General features: G+C 36.0%; 1 protein-coding gene across 3 annotated transcripts in view; it reads left to right on the top strand.

The window, feature by feature from the left end:
- Nucleotides 1–15,740, top strand: part of nab (NGFI-A-binding protein homolog) — a 229,582-nt gene that overhangs the window by 72,606 nt on the left and 141,236 nt on the right. For all 3 annotated transcript variants that reach the window (XM_089094852.1, XM_089094850.1, XM_089094851.1), the window contains exon 5: nucleotides 14,827–15,060. In XM_089094852.1, coding sequence (XP_088950978.1) covers nucleotides 14,827–15,060 — 234 coding nt within the window. The remainder of the gene's footprint in view (nucleotides 1–14,826; nucleotides 15,061–15,740) is intronic.

Genomic DNA, 15,740 nt, shown 5'->3' with positions numbered 1-15,740 from the left:
TCATATGTTTCAGAAAACACACACCAACGAAAGACTAAGAAATCTAGCTAAAAAAAGTCCGAAATAGCACTTTACATATCCCAAATCATAAGTTTCAGACAACACACACCTACGAAATGCTAGGAAACCTAAAATACCTAAAACCTAGGAATGCTAAAATAGCAAACTACTCATCCCAAACTATAGGTTTCAGACAACAAACACCTATGAAAGGCTAAGAAATCCAGCTCAGAAAAGTCAAAAAATAGCAAACTACACATCCAAAATCATAGGTTTCAGACAAGACACACCAACGAAAGACTAAGACACCTATCTAATAAAAGCCCGAAATAGTAATTTACATATCCGAAATCATAAGTTTCAGACAACACACACCTATGAACGGCTAAGAAATCCAGCTCAGAAAAGTCAAAAATAGCAATCCACCCATCCCAAATCATAGGTTTCAGACAACACACACCAACGAAATACTAAGAAATCTAGCTCAGAAAAGTCCGAAATAGTAATTTATATATCCCAAATCATTAGTTTCAGACAACACACACCTACAAAATACTGGGAAACCTAGCTCATAGGAGCCTTAAATAGCAAACTTTTCATCCCAAACTATAGGTTTCAGATAGCAAACATCTATGAGAGACTAAGAATCCTAGCTCTAAAAAGTCAAACTAGAAAACTACACATTCCAAATCATAATTTTCTGACAACATACACCTATGAAAGGGTAAGAAATCCGGCTCAGAAAAGTCAAAATAGCAAACTACTCATCCCAAACTATAGGTTTCAGACAACAAACACCTATGAAAGGCTAAGAAATCCAGCTCAGAAAAGTCAAAAAATAGCAAACTACACATCCCAAATCATAGGTTTCAGACAAGACACACCAACGAAAGACTAAGAAACCTAGCTAATAAAAGCCGGAAATAGCAATTTACATATCCGAAATCATAAGTTTCAGACAACACACACCTATGAAAGGCTAAGAAATCCAGCTCAGAAAAGTCAAAAATAGCAATCCACCCATCCCAAATCATAGGTTTCAGACAACACACACCAACGAAAGACTAAGAAATCTAGCTCAGAAAAGCCCGAAATAGTAATTTACATATCCCAAATCATAATTTTCTGACAACACACACCTATGAAAGGGTAAGAAATCCAGCTCAGAAAAGTCAAAAATAGCAAACAATCCTTCCCAAATCATAGGTTTCAGACAACACATACCTATGAAAGACTAAGAAATCCAACTCAGAAAAGTCCAAAATAGTAACCCATACACCCCAAATCATAGGTTTCAGACAACACACATCAACGAAAGACGGGGCCCGGGGAGGGCCTTTGAGGGTCTGGGCCGGGCCGGGTGAGGCCGGCCCGGCCTCACCCGAGGGCCGGGCTCACCCGAGGGCCTCCTTGAGGACCGGGTGGTCCTTTGGGGTGCCGGGGGGACCTTTGAGGACCGGGGGCTTCCTTCGGGGTTGGGGTGGGGTATGAGGACCCTTTGGGGTTGGGGTAGAGGACCTCATGACACTGATCCATTGGAACGTGTGTATTATAACGACCACAGTGTTTCACCCTCAAATTCTCTTCTAAAACCTGTTCTAAATGCATCTTTTAAAATGTCTCTAACTGTTTACCCAAAATATTTACCTAAAATTTCTAAAACGGTTTCGCCCAAATAATCCCTAAACGTAATTTCAGTGAGTTCCTTTTGTTTTTGGCATCTCTGCGCTGTCACATTTCAAATTACTGTGAAACCTTTTCCCGCGCATCTCTAAGATCAAAACATTCGCCGGAGTTACAATTAACCTTACCATCACTTATCAGTTATTTATAAACTTTACCTCGGAAACAATTCTGGTAGAACTCCAAAGTCATTAATAGACATTCACTCGGAAACAATTCTCTTTGGAAACAACAAATTAATTCCCCTTTCGTGAATCAATAATTTTCCTTAGAAACAACAAATTAATTCCCCTTTCGTGTCAAATCAATCAACCATGACATCATCTGTCACGTGTGATCTAAACATTCGCCCGGAAACAATTCTTTTTGGAAATACATCAAAGACATTAATTAACTTGACGTCATCTGTCAGACATTAATTAACTTCCCCGGAAACAATTCTGGACACCTTGATATTCGCCTCGAGCATGTCCAAAACAACAACAACAACAAATACTGTTTCCTATTTCTGGACACCTTGACATTCGCTGAGAGCGTGCACTTACAACAACAACAACAAATACTGTTTCCTATTTCTGGACACCTTGACATTCGCTGAGAGCGTGCACTTACAACAACAACAACAAATACTGTTTCCTATTTTTGGACACCTTGACATTCGCTGAGAGCGTGCACAAAACAACAACAACAACAAATACTGTTTCCTATTTCTGGACAGCTTGACATTCGCTGAGAGCGTGCACAAAACAACAACAACAACATCGACCTTGGAAATTTAGGTCATTGACCCCATTAACCACGTGTTCTCCCTAATGACTCTATGCCCATATATGGTGTTCTCGTCGGAGTTATAGGGTCATCTCTACTTGAGACAGAGTCAAACTTTAGCATAAAGAGCGAAGCATTGAGGAAACGACAGCCCCCCTCATATACGGAACAATTTCTGTTCGTTTTAAGTTTTAATTTCGCTCCTTACTTTCAGTTAAAGAAGGCTTGTTTTCTTGTTTAATTTCTGAACGTTTTTGAATTAATGCAGGTTTTGATTTTGGCTCACCGTACATGAATAATTAAAACGGAATTTGTGTATTGATTTTACTTTTTAAGGCTAAATGGCTTTCTCGAAAGTTGTTTAATTTTATTTACGAACGTTTTTATTAGTAATAAATATAAGTAACTTACGAATTGACTTACATAACGAACTACTATATTCGTATATTTTATTATGTTTATTAGGGGATTCGCCCCTCAGTCAATACCTCAATCTTTATGCTAAAGTTCGAATCTATTTCCAATTCTTTAAGAATGACCCTTTAATCACAAAGGCCGTTAATTATAATGGATGGCTCTTATGAAAGTACTAAAAAAGCTTTAGCGTAAAGAGCGAGTTATTGACTAGAGGGCAAATGCAAGCATATAAGCAATAGTTTCTGTTCGATTTAAGTTTTGATGTTGAAAAGTTTTCAGTTGAAAATTTTTTCAGTTGAAAACTTTTCTGATCGTTTTTTAAATAATGCATGGAAATTCGGCGGCCCCTTCATAGCAATGTCCCTTCCCCCATTAAAACTCTCTCCATGGAAAGATCCTTCCACGTAACACCCGTCCTCCCCCCTACTATAAAAATCCCCCCTGAAAACGTCTATATACTTTCCAATAACCAATACTATCTGTAAATATTGGGCAAAGTTCATAACTTGCAGCCCTTTCGCCGGGGACTCTGGGGGATTATATCATCCTCAAAGACATAGTTATTATATTTTTTGACCATGCTGAACAAAATGGATATCTCAAATTTTGGATCGGGTGACTTTGAAAAAAAGTCAACGTAGGAAGGGGCCTAGTTGCCCTCCATTTTTTGGTCACTCAAAAATGGCCCTAGAAATTTTAATTTCCGTTTAATGAGCCTTCTCGCGATATTCTAGGACCACTGGGTCGATACAATCACCCCTGGGAAAAAACAAATAAACAAAAAATAATTAAACACGCATCCGTGATCTTTCTTCTGGCAAAAAAAATACAAAATTCTACATTTTTGCAGATAGGAGCTTAAAACCTCTATAGTAGGATTCTCTAGTACGCTGAATCTGATGGTGTGATTTTCATTAAGATTCTATGACTTTTAAGGGATGTGTTGCCCTTTTTTTGAAAACAAGGCAAATTTTCTCAGGCTGGGTACGACTAAACTTAATGAAATTAATATATTGGAAATCAGCATAAAAATCTGATTCTTTTGATGTATCTATTGGTATCAAAATTCCGCTTTTAGAGTTTCGGTTACTATTGAGCCGGGGCACTCCTTAATTACAGTTCGTTACCACGAACTGTTTGATAAAAATAGAATCTGGGCAATGTATTTGCACATTAGGGAGGTGGTGAGGGTAAAGTATTTAGACAGCGCTCCTAACATAACCTAAACTAACCTAACGTAACCTAACCCAAAACTAACTCCCGCCCCCTTGATGGGCAAATATATAGCCTAAATTATACAAGTGCAATGCATTCTATCACCCGTCAATTGTCTTTGTTGCTATGAAACCGGATTTCTGATATCTAACCTAAGCGTAATCCTTGAGTATGTTTTGTTTAATTAACAAGTACCCAAAAAAAGTATGCCAAATATATTTTTTCTTCATATTTGTCCCCCGATAAGATCTGCTACTCTTAATATATTTCGTAGCTACTTCTAAACTTCTCTGATAAGAGAAATTTTAAGTTAGTTTCAAATGAACGTCACTACTTAAAATTGCTTTTTTTTCTTTTTTAATTCCTTTTTTATTGTATTGAATAGCGTGCGGAGGCTATTGATTTCCCTCTTTTCCATAGCAAACTGCAATAGCACTTTCGGTCCCCCGTAATAAATTTCTCTGTGATAAATTCAGAGTCTACAAAAAACCCCTCTTGGATGCTCTTTTCCAGGAAAAGAAAGAAATATATATCTTCTTTCTAAAAAGAGAGGCAAGGAAAATAAATCTGCAAAATGCTGCAGTAAATCAGCAATCTCAGAGTTTTTGTGGTGGTTCAAAAAATAACCTCGAACTCTCATTGGCTGATAAAAGTTCGATCGAACTTTGGTGACACTTTTATAGTTCCCGTGGTTGCTTTGAAATTAGAGACTAAAAAATTATAATTTATATATGCACACTTGGCAACATCTTTGAAACATAAATCAAGCAGGCAAAGTTTTTTTGAACTTTTTTTGCAATTAAAAGAGCTTGAAGAGGATATCCTTTTATTCCAGAGCTAATTAGTGGAATGTAAGCATTAGATTTTATGTTAGAATTTGGCTAAAAAAAATTCTATGTCCTAATATTTTATGATTTTATGAGGATATAAAATAATTTAAAAGAAGCATATAAGGACAAGAAATGTAGAAAAAAGGTCATTTCTTAAAATTATGCAAATCTTCATATCTCTTAATGAGTAACTCTAAGATTGATATATTTTGCATATTCAGAATCTCTAAGGATAATAAATTTTGCTGTTACATAAGTTGTTATCGAAACTTTTTTAGAGTTTCGATTTCTATTGGCAAGGATTACTCTTTACTTACAGTTTGTTACTGGGGGCTACTTATCCCTCCGTCAACTCTCGTTTTTTATATTAAATTTTAATATTTGGAACACAATGCTCGAGAATGATATTCATCCCTGAAACATGCACCCCTCCAATATTTATTAGGAGTTTGGGGGTCGGAATATCAGAAATTATGTATAGGATCATGATTTGTACGGCTTAAAGGCGAAAGCATTGAGCGAACCTGTTTTATAAGGATCCCCCCCCCCTCAAGGTTCCAGTATGGAGGTGACGTCCCATGGGGTACAAGAAGACATTGGACACTGTATATTAATAGGAAAGGAGAAATACCGTTATTTAAACTTGATTAAAACAAACCTCGTGGTAGGTCTCCCCCACAGGAATTTTCGGGGATCATTGCACACACAGGAATCATGCCCCCACAGGAATCATGCCCCCACATATTTTCACTTCTATACTGTTGACATATGAATATAATCGTTTATGCAATATAAAAAATGATTGTCATACTGGGAGGGGCTCTATCACCCCCAGACCAATATAAAAGTTGTAGACCAAAAACATTCCTGAGAATCAAGAGGGGTTAGAGATCAGTTTTGTCTTTGCTTTTTGGCACCGTTTGGCCTAGAATTGTCGTGCCATGCCGCAAAATGACAGAAAAAAACTGCTTCGCTTCTTTGAAAAGAAAAAAAATTCTATTAATTAAAAAGGTCAGTCAAACCCTCCAATTTTTCTTTCAAATGAGCCTTCTACTGATATTCTAGAACCATTGGTTTGATGCGATAACCCCTAGGGAAAAAAAACAAATAAAAAACAAACAAATAAACACGTGCTCATGACTACCCTTCTTGAAAAAATACAAAATTTCAGATTTTTTAAGTAAGGACTATATATTTTACAATATATGCTGGATTCGAGGCGCAAGGGGTCTCTGGGTCTCTTATATGCTGGATTCGATGGCGCAAGTTCCATAAAAATCTTTTGCACTTTTTGTGCTGCTTTTCTTTTTAGAAAATTGGTCACATTTTTACAGGCTCATAATTTTGACGAATAATTTTAAATTATTATATTTTATATATTCAGAATTACCATACAAAGCAAATTCTTTTTGTGTATATATTGTTATCAAAACTTTTTAGAGTTTTTATTACTATTAGCCCATGTCGCTCCTTATTGACAGTTCGTTGACATAAACTGTGTAATACGAAAGATTAATTAAACATAAAGCCCAATTTTTCCATTTAAACGTCGATCAAGGCCTGGTGTCACCTACCTCCCCTTGGGGTAAGTTTCCTAACTCTGCTCATAAATACACCTCCCCCCCCTTCAACTCTCCACCTTTTGTGCCGGTTAGAATATGATTCAAGTATTTTATGTTAAAACAGAAAACATTTGTCTGCGCTTCAATAGATTTGTTTTGACATTAATTAAAAAAAAATTTTTCCACAAAATTAGTTGTTCAAAGAAAAGTAAAGAACTCCATTAAACAAAAATGAGCAAAAATAAAATCAAATAATCTACGAAGCGTGAAACTACCGCAAATCAGCAATGATAAATAAATGAAACCCGAAACGAACAGAAACTACAATAAATAACCGAGTCAAACTCAAAACGAGCAGAAATAAACAAAAGTTGGGCTCAAAGCCCCTATGCCTTCCCAAGGCCAGAACATAATTTGCACTTTACATGATACAAATATAAATGTTCTTACTTTTATAACTTTAATAAATCAAATAATATTAACATTTTGATTACTAAATATCAATATATGTATATTAAACTGACAATGCACATTCATTTGTATTTTTTTCAGTAAAGTGCAAATTATGTGGAAGGGGTGTTAGTTGCCTTCTAATCACTTTCGACTATTAAAAAGGGCACACGCCACTCCAATTTCCAATTGAATCAGCCCTTTCCGAAGTTTCTATGACAACTTCTTCGATACGAAGTGCCCTGCTCTAAAGTAAAAAAATAATAAATAATTCATAGTGCCAACATCGTTCCTATATGCCCTCAGGGCATTACTTAAAACCCTTGCCCCGAGGGTTGTGGGGGAGTGTCCTCCTCAAAAACATATTTTCTATCTGGAAATCAACTACGCTGAACAAAATGGCTATCTCAAAATTTTGATTCGATGCGTTTGGGAGAATGGTGGGCGTGGGGGGGCTAGTTGCCCTCCAATCACTTTCGATGATTAAAAAGGGCACTAGCCACCCCAATTTTCAATCGAAGGATTCCTTTTCAAAGGTTTTATGACAACTTCTTCAAAATGAAGTGCCCGGGTATGGAGGAAAAAAAAATAATACATTGTGCCCACATCGTTCCTTACTTAGGCAGCGCTATCGCGCTGCCTATGATATTGAAGTTAATGGTGTGATTTTCATTAAGATTACTTGCCTTTTTGTGTGATCCCCTGTTTTTCAAAAATAAAGCAGATTTTCGCAGGCTCGAACCTTTGAATTGACAACATTAAACTTCATGAGTTTTATAGTTTTAGCCTCAGTATAAAATTCATTATTGTCAAAAGTCCCTCTTTAAGAGTTTCGGTTGCCATGAGCCCGATTCGCTTCTGAAATGTAGTTCATTACCACGAACTATTTGATGATATAGCATTTGGGTCCGGCTTATATCCCACCCCCTCCTGAAAATTCCCCCGGAAAAAAATCCCTCCGTGAAAAATTTCCCCTGTATGTGAAAGTGAGCTGCCAAACAGAAAGTAAACCAAAGTAAAAATAATGAAGAAAATATGAATTATGGAACAGTCTTCCTATATTCCAAATATAGGCAGAATGTGTCGCGTAGGATATCCTATAGCTATTATTTTTATGCTGTTATTACATTTTTGTTCTTGTGTTTCTGCAGAACCACTTTCACTGATAAATTTTAAATTTACAGTCATAAAGCCCTTGACCAAGGGGACAAATGTACAAGATATTATTCAAATGAATGATCACTTTGAAATTGGTCCTCCTCTAAAGAAGAGGGCCCCAAAAAAGGTCTGATTTTTTTCGATTCGGCCTAAAACTTATATGAAACCTTGGACTAAGGGGACCACAATGCAGAAGAAAAATATACAAAAACATTTCTTCCCCTCAAAATGTGTAAAATTTTATCTTCGTGAGTAGTTATGATAAAATACTCACTGGTTAAAAAAAAAAAAAAAAAAAAAAAAAAAAAAAAAAAAAGCCCGCTTGTGAAGTAAAAATAAAGCTAGACTAGCACCTCGCAAAGTGTTTTTTCTTATCTCCAAGAGAGGAAATGGAATAGCCAAAACAAACAAGCATGTGCAGACAGGGAAAAAAGAACCACCTTTGACTAGTTTTTTTTAGAAAATGTCACAACAAATAGAGAATGTTGAGCAGTGCCAGGAAAAAAGAGCAAATTTACTGATTGAATCCAAATGGCGCGTTTGAAAAAACGGAGATGTTTGCTCGAATATCTTCCACAGATTTTAGTCCTAATCTATTTTATCGATAGCATATGTAGTATTCAGAAACAATTTTGAATAAGTCGACTAAGACATTAATATACACCAAATTGTAACTTGTCTTCAGGCCCAAAAATGAAACGGCTTAGCTTATACTTTTTCAAAAAATAAATTTAAAAACTGGAATAGATTTTGCTTGTGGAAGTTAGTCCATGGGATTAGTCTCCAGAGGCACATTTACTTAAATAATGGTCAAAAAAGATCAAAAGATGGTCTTTTATGATCGTATGTTTCTCCTCCATTTTGTTTTCCATTTTTTTCTATTTTACACTTTCTTATCTATATTTTTCTCTCTTTTTTTTTATTTGTATGTCTAGAGGCATATAAACAGCCTCATAGATATAAATTTTATATGAAAATAAATCTTCATTATTAATCTTATTATCTTGAAACACATGGAAAAGACCTCTGCTTTATGTTATTTTAAACTCCGAATTTAAGACATATGTTGATTTACGGCTCGGAACTAGAGACACTTAAAATTAAATTTCCAGCAAATCGAATCAGACTTCTTAGCTGCCAACTATAATAATAATAATAATAATAATAATAATCTGCATTTATAAACCTTTTAAAGCCATATACAAAGAAGACAAATACTAAAGAAAAATTAAACTCCATTTGACATTTTCCCTTGAATACAAAATTTCCTACTGCCACAATATAACGGGGAGACTCAGACCTCATTAAACCACGAAACAACCTATCTTCCCCTTCTTGGATAATTCATCCCCTTAAATGAGAAAGCTGCTTACACCGGAGGAGGAAATGGTCCAACCCATAATAATTTTTCCCACATCTCAAGCAACTACACCCGGCCTCCGGACCTTCCCTCATTTTCTTTACAAACTTTACTATAAATTGGAAAACAATTAGCTCGAATCTGAATCCAAATCCTCAGATATTTAATAGGCAACCCCAGCTTGAAATAAAACTCCTGTCCAAATTTTTTTTTACTTCTCTATACAAAGTAAGACTCGGAGATTTATCCACAGCTGCTTACCATAGTTGCACTTCTTGGTCTTCAAGTTTTGCACTAAATTCCTTGAAGAACTTTTTCATGATCTTCTGGCCCTTTTCCTTTCTCCTTTTCTCCCACGAACTTAAAAATCCATTCTCATCTAATATCCTTTTGATTTGTGCTGTCCACGATGGAGAAGGAGAAGGAGAACACTGAAGGAGAAGATCTTCATATGCTACTCGAGCAAATCTATTCTGGGGAAGTTTAAGGAGTCTTAAGCAAAATTTGATCAGTTTGGTGTATCTTTTCAATCTCAGGTTAAATATACCAAGATCACCTTTTAATACTAACGTATGTGTTGTATGTATTCTGTAAGCCAAAAACTCGCTTATATTATTGAAGTTGAAGGGTTTCTGGTTGCTTTGCCGGCTGATACCCCCATATTTCTGATCCTTAATTTAGGATAGGCATATTTTAGTATTAAATATATATTTGTGGAGGCTTAATTCACCTATTTCTGATGTTAGTGTTCTTCTATATATTCCAAATAATGCATTTCTTCCTTTCTGTGCCATTGTTGTAATATGACTTGTACATTTTCCATTTCGACAAAGGATGAAACCTAAATATTTAGCTTTTTCCAACACTTCCAGCATTTTTCCATTCAATAAAAATGGTGGTACTAATTCCAAGGTTTTTTAGCTAAAAATCATGATTTGGGATTTCGTGACATTTGTCTCTGGTTTTTTCTCTTGCAAACATTTTTCAAGAAGATTCAAGAGAGTATGTAAGTCATTCTTTGTCTTTGCCAGTAATATAAAGTCGTCTGCAAATAGTAGCACTGACATATTCAGATTTCCCAGTCGGAGAGTAGGTGCCCATCGTTGTCAGAAATAAGGAACAATATCATTAATAAACATAGCAAATAATTTTGGCGAAAGGGTACTTCCTTGGGGTACGCCCTTTTTCGAGAAAAATGGCAGAGATATTCCCTTCCTAACAACTTTCACAAAACTTTTACTCAATGAATACATAGATAATAGAATTTGTATAAAAGGGATTGGTAGGCCTAGATTTGGCAAAACACTAAACAATAAAACATGTTAAAACAGTTCAATTAAAACCACATATAACTTTCCTTTACCTTTACAGTATTTTTCTACAAGAGCATTAATAACAAAAACTCTATCAACTGTATAAAAGTCTGGTCTGAACCCACCTTGTTGTTCTTGCAAGATTTTTTTCTCTTCTATCCGCATTCCCAGCCTTTTATCTATAATTTTTTCTAAAACTTTTCCAGCACTGTTTAGTAGGCTTATTGGTCTATAGTTATTATGTGTAGCGGGATTATCTTTCTTATAAAGTGGGAAAATAAGCGAGGTTTTCGAGGTCATTGGCCACTCCTTCTTTAAAATTACGAGGTTAAATAATGAGGCCAAAAAAGGTAAAAGAACAGTTCTGAATGCTTTGAAGATCTTCATAGGAATTGGTGATTGGGTTGCATAACACGTAATCTTCCTGGTTCAGAGGGAATGATGCTCCTTCACGGTTATCTAGACCTAATGCCTCCTGGAGTTGTATGTTGCTATCCTGGGTATGTTCTTGTAGTTGTTTGAAGTAATCAGGCCAAGTTTCGGGGGCAGGCACATCTGGCTGTAGGTCTTTTAGCCTATCTCTTTTTAACATTTTCCAGAACTCCTTACTGTTTTTTCTTTTCTTTTATAATTTTCCCTTTTCCTTTTTATTAATTTTGTGGGCTCGGTACTCTTGCATCATGCGAGCCTCTCGGGTTAACTACTATAGAGTAGGCAATGATAAAACCCGTTTTTGACGTGTTAACCGCTATAGAGTAGGCAATGATAGCGTGGTTTTCATTGCGTATACGATATTAAACTGTGGTTTTTGGGGGTTTATGGGGGGGGGGGTAGGTACCTAGTTTAGGTTAGGTTACGTATTTAATATATGCTATGCTTTACCCCCCCCGCCATCCCCCCTAATGTGCAAATACATAGCCCAAATTTGTCTCTAAACTATTATATATTCATTTTATTTTATTTATTTCATTAGCATTAACCGAACTTGACTTTTAAGAAAGGCCCACATAATGCAAGAGTACCGTGTGCTCCTTACGTGTTAAACGGTATCTTGTTATCGCCTCGATCATTGATTCATCATCCAGTGCATTCTTTACATTGTGTAATATTTTATCCAGATTATCGCTGCTGATTTATATTCTTCGTCATATAAACTATCTTTCTTTTTCTGGGCTGGTTTCACTGATGCCAGTGATTCGCTTAATCTTTGTGATAACCTATTCGCTAGTGTTTCTGGCCTCATACTTCAGATGATCTTCTTTCTTGGTTCTTCTTTCTTCTCTCTATTTCTTTCGCTATGGGGTCATTAATTAATTTCTCATGGACCAGTACCCATTGTTCATGTGACCAATTACAATTTATTCTAGGGGGTAAAATTGCTAGTTCCCTTTTTCCTCGTTTCTTATTCGCTTGCCTGTCCTCATTTCTCCTTTCAACCGAACAATATTCCCTTCTAAAAATAATATACACTACTTTAACTGGAAAGTCGTCCGATCCTGTTCGATGCATCACTTTAACATTCAGGGATTCAGTTTCGAGCCCAGTATCAACTAATATATAATCAATTAAACTAAAGCAAGGTCCAGAAACACAAGTGTACTCATCCAAGCTTTCATCCTCACCAAATCTCCCATTACCAATTGCCAATCCAGAACCTCCACGCAGTACAAGCAGCTTCCTCCCACATGAGTTAACTCTCCTTTTTCGATCTTGGCTCTTTCGTGGTATGAAATACATTGAAGGAATAACATCTGCACCAGGGTCATCCTCATCATCTGAAACAAAATTCATATTTAGCTGTGGTTGTTTAGCAGTGTAAGCGTTTAAATCGCCTATTAATAACACTGGATCTCCATTATACCGCGATCTAATAAGAATCTTTTCTTCCTCTAGTATTGACAAAGTATCCTTTTCACAATATGAACAATTCTCTGGTGAAATATAAACACACCCCAATATAAACCAATTCCCCAATAAGTTCAAATGTAACCATATCAAATTCTCAGACTTGCTTGGCAGAGGACATAAACTGGAAAAATCCTGTTGCTTAACTAGCACTATTATTCCTCCATAATTCCTGGAATTCCTTGGTGTCTTCTATCTACACGAAAAGCAACATAACCAAACACTGACATTTCCTCTTCTGGCCGTAACCATGTTTCAACTAAGCAACTTATTTGTGAATCCAAAAATGAACTATTTAAACGCACATCTCTTTTACTACTTAAACCCTGTACATTCCACGTAATAGCTTATAGTTTCTTTAAATGGCTATCTCCCTATCCTACGAAAAATAGTGGTCGCTCTGCTGGAGTTGGGCATATTTTTTAGGACTACGGCTTTTTTGTTTCTTTTCCGGTTTTGGTCCTTTGTTTGGTCTTAGATTTTTTCGATCCTGCTTATGATCGTCGCTTGGGCTTATAATTATGTCCGGACCCCTTTTCCCTTTAGACTGATCACTTTTTGTGTGGCTTCCAATAGGAGTGTTAGGGTCTAGTACTACAACCGGCTTCTCTATGACCGTTGTATCTGAATCGCTGTTTGAGATGCTTTCAATTTAGGGATCTGAATCGCGATCGCTAGAGGGGGATTGCACATAATACTTTCTCGGGATACGGTTTTTCGTGCTGCTATCTTTGCTATGAGCTTGGTTCTCCATAGTTGGCTCCGCTATTTCCACCACTGTTTTTCTTTCAAAGTCATAAACGAACATCTGATTGTCTATGCATAATTTAGTTCCGCGCAGTTTCACAACTCTCTTTTCGCTTATAGCTTGGGATAAGATAGGTCTTAGGGCCGTTCGAGCCTCGCGTTCTTCTGGCGTATAATCTGCCGCTACTGATATTTCCTTTCGGTTGAAAAGTTTCGCAATTCTCAACAAAGTGTCTCGTGTAACTTTGGAATTGAACTGTACTAAAATAGGGTGTGGGCTTTGTGGTCCCCTTAAACGAATAGCATCCCTGAATTCCCATTTTGACCTTTTAAGCTTGGAACAATATCACAGATCAGCGCAATTATATCATCTAATAGGCTTGTATTCGACATAAGGGGCTGGGGAAAACTATAAAACATCAAATTTGTCCGCTTCATTTCTTTCTCCAGCCGCATATTTCTCTTACAGGATACTTCCAGCTCTGCTCGAATGGTTGTCAATCCTTGAGCTCTCTTCGTTTCCTTAATATTAAACTCTTTTATTTTAGCTTCAATACTTGCTAGGCTTAGTTTTACGTCATCGATACTCTTCGACAGGCTAGGGGTTTCGAACACTGCCTTTTTTATCTCTTCAAGCGCAGATGCTATAGACTGTCCTTCCATTCTTTTTCTATTATAAAAATATTTTTTTTTAGCTTAACTATCTACAAAACATGAAATGGAGACTTCTTTGCAATGGGGGCTACTTCGTAAACTTGTACGGCCTCCCAGTCTCAAACAGCGCAGAGGGTAGATTAATATTCGTCAATCTTCTTTTCAATCCAATACCACAATCAATAGGAATAGTCCACCATAGGATCTTGTCAAACAGGTTTATAACTCTTTTATCCAGAGTATCACTATTAATTTTATTTCACCTCTACACGGAATGAATCGCAACTATATTTGGCCAAATAAGATAAAGTATTATCCCATATCAACAGTTAAGGGGATTTGTCTCAATTTTTTTTACTTGTCGGGGATGACTTCCAGCTAACCAATCAGGTCGTTTAAAATTTTTACTCTTACTTGGTATCATTAAATATAACTAATATAATTCATTAATTATAATCATTAATTATAATGTAATTCATTATTAATAATCTTGGCAATCATAAATTATAATTTAGAATTTATTTTACATTTTATCAAATTAATTTCCTAATCTATTTTAGGAAATTTAAGCGTTAAAAAATCTAAATGGGCGTAAAATTATATTCTTACGGGGAAGAGACATTCCAAAATAGGATACGGTCATGATGAAAATTCCCCCGTCAAATTCAACATGTCTAAACAAGAAACGGTCAAAACACAGCAATTTTTTTTTTTAAGTCGTTTTTTTTCAGCAATATAGTATAGTAAAGAAATATGTGTTTCAGGTCTCTTCCAATCGCCACTGTTTTCATCGTTACCTTTATCGGGCTTTCCATTACCCATTTCACTGTCACTTGGATCCAATCAAATAAACTGTCCTACAGGGTCCTCAAACTCAAGGCCGCAAAGTGCTGCAAGTGGAAAAAATGAACGAAATCCTTCGCCACAACCTTCAGTTAGGTCAAGCCCACCGTCACCAGTTTTGTCTATTCATGGCAGCGGAGCACCTCAGAGCCAAGGTAATTTTTAATTATAGTAATATTAGTAATTATAGTAATAATAGTAATTATTATTACTATTTTTACTCACTATTTTAATTGCTATTTTGATTTAATTACTGTTTTAGATTACTATTTAATTACTATTATTTGTCTCTTTAACTTTTTTCTCTCCACTCACGATTATTCTGTCATATATTTTTCAGACTAGAGGCAATTACTTAGAAATTGACTTTTGTGGGGGGGTGTATTTTAAATATGCCTTAATTAAAAAAAAATCAAAAAAATAAAGAAGGTGAATTACATTGGAAAATATTAAAAAGTAGTCAAAGAGCTGTTCAGACGAAAGATTTCACAAAAGAAAAACATTTGGCTTCCATTTATATGTGAGTACCAGGAAAAATGTTGCCCGCTTCCCCCAAACACAAAATTTAAAGTTCCTGTAATTTTCTTCCCCCCAAAAAAACTTTTCTTAAGAGTTCCAACTCGACTCCCCAGCCGTGAGACCAAACATGATTTACTTACAAACCCAAGTATAAAATTTTTCACCCAATGAAGCCTGCAGACTGTATCCAATCTCTGCAATAATAAATACTCGCTTGACTCCAGGCTTCAGGCAAAAAGAAAACAACGTACACTCTGCTGGAAGCATCCGAATGCCTACCAGCTTTGATTGTAAAATAACTCCGGCGAAAAGTTCG

Source organism: Artemia sp. Qi Xiang Cuo, chromosome 9 (genome assembly GCF_049724085.1).
Source record: "Artemia sp. Qi Xiang Cuo chromosome 9, ASM4972408v1, whole genome shotgun sequence".
Taxonomy (NCBI): domain Eukaryota; kingdom Metazoa; phylum Arthropoda; class Branchiopoda; order Anostraca; family Artemiidae; genus Artemia; species Artemia sp. Qi Xiang Cuo.
The sequence above is the reverse complement of the archived record's forward strand: the minus strand, read 5'-3'. Positions and strand labels throughout refer to the sequence as shown.